Consider the following 18,641-nt stretch of genomic DNA (forward strand, 5'->3'; position numbering starts at 1 on the left):
ACAGTCGCACTACACATTATATTCAGTATGTATTTATATATGTATATGTGTAAATATATGTAAATAAATCATATATAAAATACTATAAGGTGCAAAACAGATTGTACAGCCGTTCATTACAACAATGTTTTTATAGTTTAATAATTTAATCTTATACTAAAGTTCTGAATTCTCAATTGATTGGTCAGAAAGTGTTGTTAACAGGGTATATATTAATATATCAAGGTTTATAATAATAACATTTATTGAAGATAGAATTAGTCTCAGGTACATTGAGCAAAAAGCAGGACACCAGTCCATCTCAAGACACCATGCACAGACATTTAATCACATTTACAACTAACGGCAATTCATCTTAGTCAATCCACCTACTGGCATATTTTTGAGAGGTGCAGTGAAATCAGAGAACCTGGAGGAAACCCACACAGATGTATGGAGAGCATACACAGAGACTCCACAGAGACAGTAACCTGAGCTCAGGATTAAACCACGGAGTCTGGAGCTGGGAGACAGCAGCACTTCCCACTGCCAGAGCTAAAGTTGTAACTTTAACTTTTTATGGGAAAGTCTTCAGGACAGGAGAGTTTGTGGTTTCTTTCTAAGCCTGTTGTCTTATTAAATAGGTTGGTGAGGAAACAACTATTTACAGCTGCAATTAAGTAAGTTATAAGAGGCACTTATATTCCACAACATTAAATGTAACTGTAAACTAATAAAAAGTACAACTTTATTCATAGTTTTATAGGTAAAAATGGTTAGTTTTGGCAAATTGCCAAACAAACTTATCAGCTATAACATTAAATCCACTTAAAGATGAAGTAAATAACAATGACTATGGCACTTTCCAAGGGTAGGGATATATCAGGCAACAAGTGAACAGTCAGTGGACAAGTTATGGACCTCTGTGACTTTGACAGTTTGTTGATGGTTAGATGACTAGGACAGAGAATCTCCAAAACAACAGGTCTTGTGGGATGTCCCTAGGATGCATTGGTTAGTACCTACCAAAAGTGGCTCAAGAAAGAAACAAGGAAGGACAATCTTGGAACTAATGACAGGGTCATGGGCGGTCAAAGGATTACAGAAAAACTACTGTAGCACAGATTGCTGAAAAAGTTGATGTCTTTAATAGCTGTCTGCATGGCTGAATAGCTGCAGACCAGTCAGAGTGCCCTGTCCACCACTGGGAAAGTGATCACTATGTGCATGTGTGCTGTAAGGAGACCTGATCTGATGTCTTTTTTAACATTATGTGAGCAGTTGAGTGTGTCTGTGTTGAAAGACATGGCACCAGGATGCACTGTGGAAGAAGGCAAGCGGACAGATTCGGTGTGATCCTATTTTCTGCTTGTGTCCTGGCATTCATGTGGATATTACAAACCAACTTCTTAAATATTTTTTCAGACCAGGTACACTCCTTCAATGCAACAGTTTGCCCCAAGGGGGATTGTGCTCCCTGCCACACTGCAAAGATTGTTCAGGAATGGTATAAGAAAATGACAAAGAGTTCATGGTGTTGACTTGGCCTCCAAATTATTAGAAATTATTTTGGAATCTGTGGGATGTGCTAAACAAACAAGTCTATGAAGACTCCACCTCTTACAGGACTTAAAGAGCGAACTACACAATATTAGACAGTTGTTTTAATGTTATAGATGATTGGCGTATACAAAATTATTATTATTATTATTATTATTATTATTATTATTATTATTATCATCATCATCATCATCATCATCATCATCATCATCATTATTATTATTATTATTATTATTATTATTATTATTATTATTATCATCATCATCATCATCATCATTATTATTATTATTATTATTATTATTATTATTATTATTATTATTATTATCATCATCATCATCATCATCATCATCATCATCATTATTATTATTATTATTATTATTATTATTATTATGTAAGCGTTAGAATACGTTTAAGCACGTGTTGCGTGACGTAGAGCTCGGAAGCTCCGCCCCCTGCTACGGACCGCCGCTCGCCTTCTCTGTTAGTTCATTTCCTCTCTGACATGCTGACGGAGTGGAGCGGCTACCGCTGGTGTATTAAATTACTCAAAACATGTAACAGAAAATATAAAACGGAACCCAGAAGTCACCCCGAAGAGATTTTTGCTTGTTAATTTTTGTTTCTGTTTCCACGAGGCCTGCGAATGGCGAGCGCGAGCGCGAGCGCGAGCGCGGACTGAGTCTCGGAGAAGGTAAGAAACAAAACGCCTCCAGCGCAGTGCCGCTGTATCACAGGGGGGAGTTTACTGTGGATTTACTGTACAGAAATACTACTTCCTGCTCTGGAAGTTACTAAAACTCCGAATTTAACTTGTTAGCTGTTATTAAACCCGACGTAACGTTAATTCCAGCTCTGAAACCTGCTGTAACCGTAAATGTTTGACTTGAAGCCCAACAGCAGCTGAGCAGAAACCCGATGCTTAGTTAATGAGACACGAAAATAGCGCAAAACTGCTACAAAACTGTTTACATTTACAGGTTTAGATATAAAGTGTCTCTGTACCTGTTCCTTAGTGCTTTGGACACACCGATGATCCAGAACAGAAAACATTTTATTAATATTTCATTTTAAATATGAAAATTTCAACATGTCAATTTTATACAAAAGCAAAAAAAATCTTATAATGTAAATTTCAGTTCTATTCTTGTGTTAATCCGATTAAATGAATGGTTAAACCCCGCCCACAAGGGGCGTGTCTTGCTTTGCACTAGTAGCTCTTTATTTGGCGTTTATTCATTTCCTTTACTTTAAGTTAAACTGTGTGAATCAATTTGAATCAGTCTGGACTGTAGGAGTGGACCGATACCAGGTTTCCATTTCAGATCTCTGTCTAATCCTGATTCTGTTGATCTGTTAGTATCTCTGTCATGGTTTCGCAATATTATACGGCTTAGAAATGTTCGGTCTTTTAATATTAATGAAATAAGACCAGCTTGTAGCACAGAAGTCACTTCTGATTCTTGATGTGCGTTTGTGTCTCTGTGGATGAAATACGACAACAACGTAAAAGACTCTGTAATCAGACTATAATCATATTCCAGAATAATTTCTCTCTCCTTTTTTCTCTTTAAAACTCTTTTGTGTTCTCTGTGCTGTACAGAAAGTTTACTGATCTGATAATATTGTGCTTTTTGGATCGGATTAAGATATAATTTGATAATCAGCTACAGCTGACCTGTCTGACCAGTTGGCTAATGAGGATCGGACTTTACTAAACTGATCCTAAACTGATGTTTCAACACTGTTAGGTGTGTGCCATTGTTATTTGACCATTTGATTTTATTGTTGTTGTTTTATGACACGTAATTTGTATAAAAGTTTTGATAGACCGCTGTATTCTAGCACATATGAGCTGCATTCACATGTTTTTTTTCTCCTCGTCATGTGAACAGGCTGATCGCATTTGTTCATATGTGTATCTGAACTGGATACATATCGCATGCATACATGAGCACAACAGTGTCCGTTTCCTAAAACTATTCACATATAACGGTGACAATGGGGACTCTCTCGTATCCAAACTGTCCAGAACTTGGACAGTGACGATGGCGCTCGCTGGCAGCTCGTTTATTTTGCTCCCGCAAAATTGACAAAGGTGCCACAAGAACATGACGTTATTAAATTTGAAAACGCAGGTCAATTCAGGGCAGAGTTCTATTCACAGTATGGGTCATTTCTAAACAGCATCCAAACATTGTCAAGGCTGAACAATTGAATTTGAGCTTAAATAAGTAAATAAAAAAATTTGAAATGAGCTATAATGTAAATAAAGCTTTGGAGTGTGTTCATCTATGATTGGGGTGGGGTGTTCTTTCTTTCTCTCTCTCTCTCTCTCTCTCTCTCTCTCTCTCTCTCTGACTTAATGGGTGCCATGTGTTTGTGTAAATACCTTGAAAATGTAAAAAAATCCACACATGGGCCCATGCCATCGAGACACATGGTGCCAAACAGCAGCCTGAAATTGAGAGTCCTTGAGCTTCAGTAACGGTTGCATAACCGAATTGTCTGCACTGGATGTCCTGAATTGAATACAGAAAACAAATGGAAAATTTTATATGGTTTTAAATTGTATCCTTTTGTTTTTCTTCTTCCTTCTCTCTTTTTTTTTTTCCTGTAGAAAGTGCCAGTCGGCTGCACCATGCAAGGGAACAGAGGCCCTGGCCGTCTTCCCCATTTATTGACGCCGTCCAGTGGACCAGCGCCTTATGCAATGACCCGGGTTGTACCTGTCAGATCTCCCCCCCCTCTCAAAGCCTTGCCTCCAGCACCAGCACGGCCAAAATCGCTGTCTCCGCCTCCGACACGACCACCTGCCACTCGCCCCCCAGAGGTCCACAATCGGCGGCAGATGAGGAACACGTACGTCTGCACTGGAGTGTGTTTCGGCATGTTCTTCCTTGTGCTCACTCTCGTCCTTAGTCTCAGCTCCAGCCAAGTTTTTGATGGTGAGACACCTCTGTACTGTTGTATGTACTCGAACGTCAAAACAGTAACAGAATTTTTGACCAAATTACTTTTGACCTGGTTGCCATTTCTATACTCTTTTTACATGAAACAAAAATCTGATGAAGGCCAAATATATAATTGGTCATGGGAAAGTTTTCTCCTGATAAATTTAAATGAGACATTTGCAACAATTAATTTCTCCTCACACTTCTCAAGCAATGAATGTGTAGTAAAGACAAAAATGGATTCACAGTGCATAGCTGGATTTCTGCAGGTCCCTCAGATTTTATACAATTATATGTCCACTGGGTTTTCACGGGGCCACTCAAGGACATTCAGTGACCTGAAGCTGTTCCAGCATTGTTCTTGCTGTATTCATTGTGCCGTTGCTGTGCTGAAAATCAATATTGACCAGCCTCCCTAACCTTGTCCTGAGAAGCGTTCCAGTAGCATGATGCTGCCACCACCATTCCTCACCACAGGGACAGTATTAAACCAAATGTTGAGCAGTAGCTGGTTTTTATTCAGATGTAGTGCTTGGAGATCCAGTCAGGGTTCAGTTTTTGTCTCATCAATATTGAAGAGTATTTCTGAGATGGTTAGTAACATATGAAGTTACGTTTAATAATTCCCATGTGTGGAAGAATTCCTTGGTGAGCAGGAATCACAAATGCGCACATAGAATCATGCACTCTAAGATGATAAACATGATTGTCTGATTTATTTTTTTCCTCTAAGCAATCAGGTTTTAATGAAGATGGTATTTTACTGAGATTTTTGTGTTAATGCACAACTTTAGCTCTTTTTGAAGTCAGTCTACTTTTCGGGATTGTACGCTAATGTAAAAAAAGAAAACAAAAACGCCACATGTAAGTAGTAAGCAGGCTTTGTGCAGGTTTTCATTAGCTCCATAAACACTCAGTAATCTCCCTCAAATCCCACAGACAGAGCAGCAAAGATCCCGTTTCTACACAGCATGAGACGTTTGATCCACTAAACAAACACTTTCCTACTTCTAATAAAGTCCTGTGTTGTTCAAGCTCAGCATTGGGCACTTTGCGTTGTAAAGCACTTGTTTAGCACAGCTGTTGGAGGAACAGCTTCTGAACACACTCCTGTTTATCTGACTGCAGATATTCTGAAACGCTAAGCTGTGTACTTAATATGCATTGACTGTTTGCTCTATGTGCTCTAGAGAACTGTCCTGACCACAACCTGACGCTGAGTAACTGGAACCCGGGTCAAAACCCAAAAAAGGCTGTGGTGGTGCAGAATGGACAACGACTCAAACTGATTGCATCAGCAACCCTTCACTCTCTCACTATCCAATCAGGAGGTACAGTGTTGTCATGTGACTGAGTGGAAACTGAGCGTGAGCGAGTGTCATGCAATGCAATTATCAATGAATGAAAACAGGGCAGTTGTGGCATGTTATCCATTTTCAGGTGTTTTCCTGCTTATTTTGTTCCCTTCACAGGGTTAGTGGTGTTTGCTGATAACAAGGAAGGCACGAACAACATTACTCTACGAGTACAATTTGTTTTAATTGAAGCAGGGGGTGCCTTTTACATTGGTGCCCCGAAGTGTCGCTATCGTTCCCGTGCCACTATCACGCTGCTGGGCCGCTCAGACGATCCCTCCGTATCTCCCGTGCCCAATTTCGGACGCAAGTTCATTGGCGTGCGTCCTGGTGGCACTCTGGAGCTCTACGGCATGCAGAAGCCATCCTGGACTCTACTGATGCGTACCATACCTGCCACTGGCCTGGCAGCTGGCAGCTACACCTTCCAGAAGAACTTTAGCCGGGGAATCAACCTTCGCGTGGTGGACCAAGACACGGGCGCTTTGCTAAGCACTGAACGCTTTGACACGCATGACTCGCAGAACGACAGCAGAAAGCTGTCCCAGATGCTGCGGTCGCTGCCACACGGGCGCATCGTTGCTCTCGCTGTGGGTGACTCGGCTGCCAAGAACCTTCTGGACGAGACCAAGATGACCATCCAGGACCTTCTGGGCAGCTACCATGTTTATGAGCTTAAATACAGGTACATCATATAGTCCACATACAGATATACAAATCATACATAAACATTATACATAAGACTGATACTGGGTATTCTGGGCTCAAACGCCCAATTTAAACCAAATACATTTCTCCAGCATTCTTTTAACAGATTTTAAGCTCTAACAGATACAGAGCTGATGACGTCAGACACAAAGAGCTGAGATGAGATCTTTTGTTATTAGGTGTTATAATGGTGATGACTGTTTGTGTAGTTGATGAATGGGTGATCTGAGAAAATTAGAGGAAATGAAACTTAACATATTTGCTTTGATAGCTGTGGCTGAACATGGAAAGTTTTTTATTATTCCACCCCCAGTTGCTTTATCCAGTCTAGAGATGATTACGCACTACCCAATATTATTTTCTTTTTGTTTTTGCCACAAACCAAAGTTCAGAACCAAAGTGTTGTGTATCTGTCCACTGCTATGAGTTACGACTTACACATCTTGTTTCTCTCCAATAAAAACAGCAGACGAGGTTAATAATGTGGGAATCTAGAACGACTGACAGTGTGTGTATCAAAGCCCCATGAAGCCCTGCCCCTTTTACATTTATCTCTCATTAACACACATTACACTGCCTACTGGTGATCATCTTTGTATCATCACTGTTCTTTCATTTATGTTCCATAAAACAGTTTTGTGTCTACTTTTTTGTTAACATTTTATACATAGTTGAATTAAAACAAACACACTTTATTTTTTCCACAAAGTGAACAGGAATGGTAATGTTGCGCATATTGAGAACTACTTAAAACACACACACACACACACACACACACACACACACACAAATACCTCCAATGTGGAACCAATTGAGATATTTGCCATACCCGCGCTGTAATGGGTTGCTAATGGGCCTTAGTTTCTCTGCAGCACTAAACTTAACTCCATCCTGGCATCTTACCTTGGAAAAAATATTGAAGAAAAAAAAAAAACACGGTCCAGCAGCATTTCCCCTATTTCCCCTCTCTGTATTTGTACAGGAAAAGCACCACTGGAGATTTAGGGCAAGCCTGTTTCCAGGATGTGTGCTGAAAATGAAAAAATGAGCTGACTCGTGTGTTTCTGTGTAAGATGTCTGAGCACAACACACGTCTGTACAGACCTGGCAGGTCAAGCTCAAAGAACCGGACACACGCACAGTGTGGGGTGACATTAAGAAGCCTGACACCAACTTTTGTGCCTATTGGGCTATAAAAATGCTTACGCACATCCCTAACATGCAAATTCAAACAAACACACACACACACACACACTGTCGTTTCTCAGAAATTTTCTCTCTCTCTCTTTCTCTTCTCTCTCTCCCTTGTTCTTTTTTCCTTCCACCCATCTCGGCAGTCCTGACTTGACAGTGCTTTTGAAGGCTTGGCTTGAACCATCACCGGTGGCCCCCTGCACAAACAGAAACATCTGGCACAATTATGTGAAAAAATTGCGTAACAGAGGCTGAGTTTCTTACAGTCTCCCTACAGTTTGCACCACATACACACTCATTCACTCACCCACATTCTCTCACTCTCTCTGATGTCTCAGCGAGCACTGGGGGGTAATGGGTGAGTGTATGCATGTGTGTGATTCATGAGCACGCTGACATCAGGCAGCTTTCTGGTCAGAGTACTTGGATCCGAGGCTTAATGTGGCTTAAAAAAGACCACGGTGCTTATTATTAGAACTGTTTTCAAGCGACTTTCAGGAAACACAGTGTAGAAAAGTCAAGACCTCGCATTCAGAGCGTGACAAGATGGTGTTGTAAAAGGTACACATATTTTTATGAAGACCGAAACACGGACATTTCCACCGCACCTCTAATCGAGCTTAATCCACAATATATGGCACTTTACGTTTGAGATTATTAAGGCACCAGTTTCTGCCTCTGATGATCCCACCGAGTCTACAAACACACAACACGGTTAAATGTAACAGAAATGAAATTGTTGCCTTGAATCATTTAAGTTTCTTTTCAGGTTGTTGCACTGATCCGAATCATGTATCTGAACATTCTAGACTTTTGATTTCCATAACCAGTAGTCGAGATTATCATTTGAAGCCCCATGTTCTTATGTTATGTATGTTGGTGCTGCACACGATATGTGACAGAAGTCCAGATGTTACTGTAAATCCACAGGACAGATTGGGTGGTGAGACATTTAGGCGTTTACTTTTATTCCTTTGGCATCTGAGGCACTGACACCCTGGAGAAAGATCAGCGTGCGATTCGTTTATGTTTGTCTTTGAGGGGATTTTCCTTCAGCACTGCAGCGTTTGAAGTGAATAAGGATTGTAAATGAGGTGTTTTGTGGCAAGCATTTTTTTCAAAGACGTTTTTACTTAGGCCTCATATCTGGACTTTTCACAGCATCTTTTTCTCACAGAAGCAGAACTAAATTGGGACTAAGAATTAATACCAGTCCAGAGTCAAAAATGTAAATGTAAAACTCTCACTCCAGTGGTATTTTATTCTCTTCACAGGGACACATTTAGGCTAGTCTTTGTCCATTTTACATTTCTGCCAAACCCAAAGGATGTCTTCTTGCGCTCTGTGTGTGTGTGGGAGAGATGGTGTCATTAGCTGTTGGCAAGAACGTGTTAGCTATTTGTAACCTAAATCCTGAGGTTCGTTGTTAGTGAGACAGGATTTTCAAGCACCATTTGGATACTTTGCTGTTAAAGCCTTTATGTTCCAAATCACATTACAGCTATGGATTTCACTGTGATTTTTAGTGTGGTTATGGTGCTCTTGTATTCAGAGGAAAGAGAGACTATTTTATCAGCATCGTCTTTCATGAAGCCCAATGTTTTCGGTGACCCAGAACCATTTCCTCTTCCTCACTGCTGACTGATTGGGTGTTAACAGTTCATAGCACCAGGAGCTGTGCACGGTCCAACGTCACATCACAGCTAACATTTCAGTAGCAGATAATAATGAAGAATAGCCAGTTTATGTTTTTGAAGGAGCATCAGGTTTGTTGTGTATTTATAATTAGTGACTGCTTTGAATAGTCCACACACACTCAAAATATCAATTAAACAGTAATGTAGAACAGTAGAATGCAAACTACATGCATTTATGGAAGGAGTCTTCAGTATCAGTGTTTTGAAACAGACAGTAAGGTGTTCAGGACAGAGGAGACCTTGTGCTGTCCATTTTCTGTAGCGTTTATTCTGCTTCATTGGGAGCCTGGAGTCTATCCCAGGGGATAAGGGCACAATAGAAGCCTTTATTTTTTCACATATACATTACAGCACAGTGAAATTCTTTCTTCGCATATCCCAACTTTAGAGGTTTGGGTCAGAGCACAAGGTCAGCCATGATGCAGCACCCCTGGAGCAGAGAGGGTTAAGGGCCTTGTTTGGAGGTCCAACAATGGAAGCTTGGCAGTGATGGAGCTTGACCCCGATCCTATGGTCAACAATCCAGAGCCTTAACCGCTTGAGCCACCTCTGCCCCTGGATTAAGCTCTGGATTGTTGATCGCCGGATCAGTGACGAAGTTCTGTATGGCATGCCAACTCATCCCAGAGCACAATCCCACACACTGCGGACAATTTGTCTATACCAACAGTGTATGTCTTTGGACTGGGAGAAGGAAGTGGAGTACGCTGAGAAAACCCCTGATGCCTGGGGATAATATGCAAATGGTGCACACACAGCATGGAGGCAAGGATCAAACCCCCAACTCTGGAGGTGTGAGGCAGATGTGCCAAGCCACCACGCCTCCCTCTCAGAGACATGACAGCTCATTAACTTCAAGAAAGAGAAGAATGGAAGGCTGATGGCAGAAATCACTACTTTTGATCTTTTTCAGCCTCCAAACCAGTTACCATCGGAAGTCATGTAATTGGCTGAGTGGGGGTGAACTAAGTACCATTAAAGTGTCACATGATCTCCATAGAAATGCGTCTGTTCCTGGAAGATTTTAAGAGAACAGATCAAAATCATGAAGACAAAAAATCTACACAGAGAAATTTAATACAGTATCAATCAAGATTAACAGAAATGTCCCACAGTTGAAAATCCTGTGGAGCTCCATTAAATACATCATCGCACAACAGAAGATTAGTTAAAGAAGCAACCAAACAGGCTGAGTGTATCTTTTGAAAAAGCCACAACTCAGACTGGAGAATCTGTTCACAGGACAACTGTAGCCTTAAAGCAAGTATTTAGGGAAGAGTGGAGAGAAGGAAGCCATTGCTTTAAAAATAAATAAATGAATAAATAAGGCCATATCATATGTCTCTTTAAGACTCTGGAAAAAGGTTCTATGATCTAACCTTCTTGGTGAAACCTAAATTGAAGTTCTGGGGGTTTGGCACCAAGCATGCTTATTGTCAGAAAGACCGTACTACTCCTCAACCACGGTGAAGCGACCCAGAGCTAGATCACAGGCCTAAACAAGGATCTGTGATATGGCCAAAAATAGCGCGCCGTGATTCGTTTTAATACACACTGCTATTGTGTTTTCTAAACAGAAACCGCTCAACATGATACATGCCATTACTCAAGATCACTCAGCATTTTATTGCAACCAAAACTGAAAGATTAATGTCATAAAAAGTACCACAGTGATAGAATTAATCGCGACCGAATTTGAGGTTTATTTAAAATCGTTTTCTTCTCTCTCTTACAGGCAGGCCTGGGCGCTGGTGTCCGTGGTTGGCGGAGGGAACAGCTCATGCTCAGAGCAAGTACGTGAACACGAGAACCACGACACTGGGGGGAAGGCGATGGCTCGGCTAGAATTCGTCACAGTGGACGGTGTGCGGTTCTTTGTGTCTGCATACAGCGAGTGGTGGAACGGTATGTTACAGCCCTGTGATCACAGACACAATCGCCGGACACTCCAGCTGTAAATTCTTACATGGCAAGGTCTAAATTGTCAGGATTTATGAGTGCTAAGTGTTTACCTGTGCCATTGATCAGAGCACTTCATTAGTGCTTCCAGAAGGTGGAGAAACAGGAAGGTCTTAAGTCATGTCAAACTAAAAAGCTTTACACACACACACACACACACACACACACACACACACACACACACACACACACACACACACAAAGGCTTATTTTTTCAAAGGAGAGGTTTTATTAGCACTTCTGTTTTTTTTTGTGTGTTTTAATTGATTTACTGCTACTATGTGTAAGTTGTTTAAGCATGGCCTGAAGTGCTTTTTTCCTCATATTTCAAACTCTTACATTTTTCACAAAAGAATGAAGCATCTTATTTTTTTCTGTTTGTTGTTGCATTTAATCTCTGGGAAGCAATGTTAGTTCCCATAGTGGAAAGTTACAGTTGTTACTATAGAAATGAAAAAGGATTAGAGCGAACACGTTAACCCCTGTGATCTCTCCCTCTACGTGTGTGTGTGTGTGTGTGTCTGGGAAGTATTATATAGTATTTAGAAGTCTGTGTGCTCTCCTCTGAATGGGACAAAAACGGCACATATTCGACACAAACAGCTTTTTCTTTCTCAATCCTAAAAAGAGATTTGTAGAGATAAGTGCCTGTTAAATTAAAAAAAAAAAGACCCATGGAGTTGAATATCCTGATGTGTCTCCTAAACGATTACTGGCACTGTCTGTTACCGAGGCACAAAGACAGCACTGTGTGGAGCATCAGGCTTTTTCTCTGCTACACTGTGTTCATCCACCTCCAGCCATTAAAACTGACCTGCTGACAGCTCTCTGCTCTGGAAATATTGCTTACGGCATTAATTATGTCATCATATAGCCATAATCCGGTTGTTTCAGGGGGTCACTTGCAACATACAGACAGTTCGTTTCTGTTGATTGTGGTCCTACGACACAGAGGCTCCGCTCAGCCGGTGTGTGCTGCTTAAGCAACACTTGTATTATGCAAGTACAGTGTTTGCTGAAAAACAGAACTCGAAGCAGTGCTTCCGCATTGAGTTATGTTCAACATCAGTGACACCTCTTTTAGATTTATTGAGGTCAAAGGTCACAAGATGGTGGTTTCCCAGGTCTTTCTGTTTTTGTTAGACAGTTGTGTAATTGCCCCCTGCTAATCTCTAAAAATGTTAAAGGGTGTGGCCTCATTAAACTGCAGTAACGACTACTTCCCTGAAATATGCAGAAGAACCCAGAGGCAGGAGCTGAGGGTAGTGTGCATGTAGCGATAAAACATTTTCCTGAAGAACACGACCTTTTGGTGAAAGTCCTCAGCTGATTTTTTTTATTTTATATATATATATATATATTGTGTGTGTATATGTATGTATGTATGTATGTATGTATGACCTTTCCCCCCCTTCCTATAACTGGGTTTTCACAACCTCTACATATATAAACACTATAAATCCTTTTTGTCCCCCAGGTTACCCCATATCAGGATTTCAGGTGGATGTGGTGGACCAGGTGATCCTGAATGTGCAGGACGATGTGAGCAGTTGGAGGCCAGGAGACAGGATCGTGGTCGCTAGTACTGATTATTCCATGCACCAGGCTGAAGAGTTCACACTGTTGCCCTGCTCCCACTGCACCAAAACACAGCTCCGGATACAAGGTGTGTGTGTGTGTGTGTGTGTGTGTGTGTCTCCTTCTCCCTGTTTCTCTCTCTTTGTATCTCTGTGTATGTCTCTGTCTGTATCTGTCTCTGACTCTCTTGCCCCTTTTCCACCGAGGCAGTCTGAGTGCTGGTTTGGCGCCAGAGCCTAATTTAGAACCGGGAATTTAGAACTCTGAACCAGGAAAAGTGGTTCTTAAGTAGCACCAAACTTTGCTGGTCTAGACTTAAGAACTGCTTGTGTTAGGGGCTGTGGGCGGGGCTACTGTTAGCGCATTTGTTAATGTACCTAAAGTACACTTTAATTTTACTGCAATATGATATACATTATCAGCACCCATGATAGTAGGTAGCTACATGCAAAGGCTATTTTTTTTTTCTGTGTTAATGATAAAATAATGTTATATACTTTCTTGATTACAACCTCTGTTTATACAAATTACACAGAGCTGCACGTACACGTTGGATTTGCCACGTTTGAATGCTAATGTAGGTTAACAAAGCCATGAGCATTAAGAGTAAAGCAACATCCGCCATTGTGGTTGTGTTTGTGTTTGCCGCTGCTGCGCTAATATTACTGCGCTGGGTAACGTGACCCATATACAGTGACGTCAGACTCGGCTCTGTGATGGCTCTCTAGCCGGCGGAAAGGCAAACCGGTTCTTAGAAGGTTCGCCAGTGGAACCAACTTTGAACCAGCACTAGCTCTGAACCAGCACTTGGTTCTTTTTGGTGGAAAAGAGGTGTCTGTGTCGCTTCCTTTCTGTCTCTCTCTCTCTGCATCTGTCTCTCTGAGTGTGTCTGTCTCTGTCAGTGTGTCCTATTTCACAAAGAGCCCCAGAACCATTAACTGCCCCAAAGTCTGTGGAGGGTGGAAGGTTTGGGAGATTTTCTTCCTGTTCAGCCACTGGCTGATGAACATGCTAATGATGTTTATATCCAGAAAGTTTGATCTGATTCTCTTTTGAAAACACCGCAGATTTTACTTGTAGGTCCTGTGATATCTGGAGTCCAGGCTCTGATTTGTGTGACGATATTTTTTTTTTTTTCTGAACGTATGTACAGCTTAGTTTTCATTTCTCTAAATGGTTTAGCAAATTGTGTCTGTGTTCTATCTCTTTCTCGTACACTCTAAGAAATGTCTTGAAAAGATTCTTAAGACTTTCCTTGTGCTATAAAAAAGAATTAACTTTAATATAGAAAGGGAATTAAGATAAAATAGAAGTAATATTAAAAAAGAATATATAAGGAAATGGGTGTCAGGAGCGTGAGCTTTACTGCAGGGCAGAAAGGCAACAGATCGGTTTTGGTGGAAATCCTCCACTGGCAGATTTCCAGCTTTGTATTTTATCACCAAACCTCATCGTTTTTTGTTTTTTTTTAGTTCATTTCAGTGCATGCCTGAGGGGCATAACGTGGTGAGCGCTTGTCCCAAAATGAATAAATGCTGGAAATGGATATAGGAGAGTTTCTCAGGGCAGGACCGATATGTGCTACTGATTTAAACACCATGCCTCTGAGACAGGAAGAGGGCGAGGGTTTCATCAGTACAGAGAAAAGATACTGGAGATTCTCTCCAGGGATACACTTCAGATGTTTTGTATTTTGTGTGTGTTAGTATGTGTATACACACCCTCTTTATGCTTCCTGTGGTATGTTGGAATAGCAACAGAAAGATTCTGCCTTTTAATAACATTGGCTTGTGTGTGTGTTGTTTTATTTGTACGTTTGTGTTACAGGGAAGCCTCAGTTCACTCACATGGGCGAGATCGTAGACGGAGTGGACATGCGCGCTGAGGTGGCTCTGCTCTCCAGGAATATCCTGATCCATGGAGAAATGGAGAACTCCTGCTACAACAACAACTGGTGTCAGTTCTACACCCACGACACCTTTGGAGGACACGTCAAGGTCTGATGATAAGAACAAAACGCGAGCAACATGAAACTGTTGCAAACACGAAACACCTAAATATTCCAAACCTGTGTGTGTGTGTAGATCCTGGGAAATTTCTCCTCAGTGCACATGTCTCAGGTGGAGCTGAAGCACATGGGTCAGCAGGCGGAGAGAGACAGTCATCCAGTCCACTTCCACATGTGCGGTGACGTGGACGAGGGCCGCGCCTACCTGGACTCGCTCTCCATCCACCACTCGTTTTCTCGCTGTGTCTCCATCCATGCTACCAACGGCCTGCTGGTGGGTGAGGCTGTGTGTAGCGTAACAGTAGAAACTCATCCTGCACTATAGCAGACATCTCGAACAAAATCCAACTTAAACATAGACAGAAGTGAAGTGTACCTTCTCTGCTGTTTTGTCTCAGGTGAGGGACACTGTAGGATACGACACGCTGGGCCACTGTTTCTTCCTGGCGGATGGAATCGAGCAGAGGAACACGTTTTACCATAACCTGGGATTAGTGACGAGGCCGGGGACCATCCTGCCCACCGAGCGCAATGAAACCATGTGCACCAAAATACGAGACCGAGTGCATGGCGGATACACACCTTCACCAGCCACTGAGTGCAAGTATGCAATTTCTGTCTCTTTCTCACATATTACATGCACATCTCACTCTCTCTCTCTCTCTATACAGCTTTGTTACTCTGTATGTTCTAGTCTCTTTCTCTTTCATTTTCTCTGTCTCTTTCTGACATTTTTCTCTCTTGCTCTCTCTCATTCTCATGGTGATTCTTTGCTCATCTCAATCTCTCTCTCAAAGTATCTTCTATTTTGTATTCTCTTTTCTTAAGCCACCATCACACTGCACATGACAAACGACTGCAGATAAACCAGAAGTCATTAATTTCCTATGGAGAGTCGCAAGGTCGCTGCGTGAGGTGCCGACCATCTGCGGATCCGTCATTTTCGGATCTGTTTTGAGCGTTGGATACGTTTAAAAAAAATTTAACTTGAGCGACTACACCGCATCCGATTTGCCGGCCGGATGTGATGTATTCCAATGTTGTCCAATCAGGTTCGTGTGCGCGAGGTGATAAGAATTATTAAAAAGTATTAATATTAACTTTAGTAATTTTTAAACTTTATCAAAAACAATCTTTTTGTTTTAAATACATTGTTTTTGATAAAGTAAAAAATTTTTTATATTTATATTGTATTATTTTTAATGTTGTGTCCATGTTTCCTCAAAAATTATTCAGGGTCTTTCTATTGTTGCATTGATGGTTTGTATTTACTCCATCATTAATTCATTCATTCATTCACCATGATAAATGGAGGGAGAATACAGGCTCTTGCTTTTGCTCTTCTTTACTGGAGACGCAAAAGAAAATATTTCAAATCATGTGGATAAAACACTACCTGACTCGGAGAAAAAGTCTCGGCGAGTATCACCGTTTAGTGCAAGAGTTGCACCTCAATGGAGAAGATTTTCGTGGTTAGTTTCAGGTGTCACGAGAAGCTTCTCTCCCATGTTGACGTATACACGATCATATTGCACATTCCGTGCGACTGCCACTAGGGGCGAAATGCGACAGTCGTGTCCGTTTGTCGTGTGCAATGTGAAGGCGGCTTTAGTTTCTCTCTCTCTCTCTCTCTCTCTCTCTCTCTCTCTCTCTCTCTCTCTCTCTCTCTCTCTCTCAATGTCTTTGCTTTGTCGCTCACCACCACCACCATCTCTCTCTCTCTCACTCTCACTCACTCTCTCACTCACTCTCTCACTCACTCTCTTAAAAAGCAAGACCAAAGTTATAAAAGTTATTTCATTAGATTAACTGTAACACTATGATTACACATTCTGCTAATCTAACACTGAAAATGAGCATGAGAACCCCAGCCCTTGTTGATTTTGTATATGTACAGCCAGACACGTTTCAGGCCTGACACAGGAATTAAGAACTGATAGCAGAGGGTTAAACAACAGTGTGCAGAAAAGACATGAGTAAATTACTGAAATAAGTATTAAACATTTATCCCTTTTTTAACCATTCAAACTTGAAAAACATCTCATTCAATCACTTAAGAATGAACAATTACATCTCAATCCATAAGATAAAATGAAATAAACCAACTAAGTAAATAAATAGATAAAGTGGGGAATGAAAATAAAAAACAAAGAAACAAAAAAAACCCTACTTTACAGAAGGCAGAGGTTAAGACCTTAGCTTTAAATCAAACTCTGGCTGAATGGCTGTAGTTTAGAAACTTTAAATAGAGTAAACTCACCACATCTATTCGCACAACTGTGTGGTGTGTGTGTGTGTGTGAGTGATAAGCCTCACCTGAGTTGCTGAGACTGCCTTCACCATAGTGTATTTAAACGCTTAATCATTAATGCACTCTGTCTACAGAAGATTTTGTGTTAAAACTGTGTGCGTTTGTTTGTGTGCGTGTGTGTTTGTGCGCACATGTTCTAGGGCCGTGTCTACGTTTTGGATTGCGAACCCAAACAACAACCTGATCAACAACGCAGCCGCTGGCTCCCAGGTGAATTAATCTAGTGTATTAAATCATCACTACTGACGGAATTAACTGCTGGTTTATTATTTAAAATGTACGAACAGGAATTTGGAGTGAGATTGGATCGATTTTCGGGAATTCTATTCCAGCTTTAGTTATTTAATTGAAGTTTGAATTTTCTATACCCCTGGTCCAGGGGTTCTATTCCACCCCTCCTTCTCTGTATTGTAGTACTGTATTGTCCTGGGATAAAAAACGTATTCTGCTGTAATATATTTATAATAATCATGATAATCTCATTGGGTTACAGTAGGACTTAAACCCTGTGACTGTATTATTGCCTGGTATTCTCTGAGATTATGAAGCTGCTTTCTGCATTCCACTGGTTTATTAAAATTTTATTTGGCAGTGAAAACATTTTGCATTCCAGTGCCAGTTTCTCAGTGCTTTATGAGCAGAAGGTTGTGTAAACATGGGCTTGTGGTATTGGTTTATCCCATAGTTATTAGAGCGTAGTGACTTTCTGCTGAGAACAGGAGAGACATGATGAGCGTTAGGGAGAGGGAGGGAGGGAGTTGGCGGGGGGTGGATAAGAGAGAAACGGAAAGAGAAAAAACTCTTACACTTTGTTGGAGCCATACAATTATGATTATAATAAACGATGAGGTGGCGAGTCTGTGTGTTCCAGTTTCTCTGAAATCCATGTGTTTGGCTGTTGTACTTGATGATGTCATATTAATCTTTCTCTCTATCAGAATATTTTGCATAGCAATAGCTGATTTGTAGTTGGGGAACACCTTTAAGTGTGCGCATGCCTTAATTTTCCATCTCTGTCTAGGATGCAGGAATTTGGTACATCTTTCACAATTCCTCGACAGGAGACTCTCATGGGCTTGCACCTGAGACCAAAGCTGAACTCACTCCACTGGGGATTTTCTACAACAACCGAGTTCATTCAAACTTCAAGGTAAAACGTTGCTCTTGTACCAACTAAAGCAGCTCTGATTTCAGATCGCCTGGACTGATTTTTGGTGATTAACGTTATGACCCCGAACGCTGAATCAGTGTATTTTTATTTGGGTGGAACAAATGTGCTGTCTTTCTCTTGTTTGTCGGAGAGGCAGCACTTGTTTATAATGGAACCGGATGGTAGTTTAA

The 18,641-nt window shown here is 41.2% G+C and overlaps 1 protein-coding gene across 2 annotated transcripts in view; it reads left to right on the forward strand.

The window, feature by feature from the left end:
- Positions 1-2,006: 2,006 nt before the first annotated feature.
- cemip2 (cell migration inducing hyaluronidase 2) overlaps positions 2,007-18,641 on the forward strand; it is a 31,613-nt gene continuing 14,978 nt past the window's right edge. Inside the window, exons 1-11 of one of the 2 annotated variants that reach the window (XM_027141241.2) lie at positions 2,007-2,230; positions 4,157-4,484; positions 5,681-5,821; positions 5,963-6,530; positions 11,180-11,349; positions 12,881-13,069; positions 14,809-14,978; positions 15,066-15,263; positions 15,388-15,593; positions 17,441-17,510; positions 18,322-18,450. In XM_027141241.2, coding sequence (XP_026997042.1) covers positions 4,178-4,484; positions 5,681-5,821; positions 5,963-6,530; positions 11,180-11,349; positions 12,881-13,069; positions 14,809-14,978; positions 15,066-15,263; positions 15,388-15,593; positions 17,441-17,510; positions 18,322-18,450 — 2,148 coding nt within the window. In that variant the 5' untranslated portion in view covers positions 2,007-2,230; positions 4,157-4,177. Of the gene's footprint in view, positions 2,231-2,803; positions 2,892-4,156; positions 4,485-5,680; positions 5,822-5,962; positions 6,531-11,179; positions 11,350-12,880; positions 13,070-14,808; positions 14,979-15,065; positions 15,264-15,387; positions 15,594-17,440; positions 17,511-18,321; positions 18,451-18,641 lie in introns of those variants that run through there. The other variant, XM_027141244.2, reaches the window with a different exon arrangement.

This window comes from Tachysurus fulvidraco, chromosome 9 (genome assembly GCF_022655615.1).
Source record: "Tachysurus fulvidraco isolate hzauxx_2018 chromosome 9, HZAU_PFXX_2.0, whole genome shotgun sequence".
NCBI classification, from domain to species: domain Eukaryota; kingdom Metazoa; phylum Chordata; class Actinopteri; order Siluriformes; family Bagridae; genus Tachysurus; species Tachysurus fulvidraco.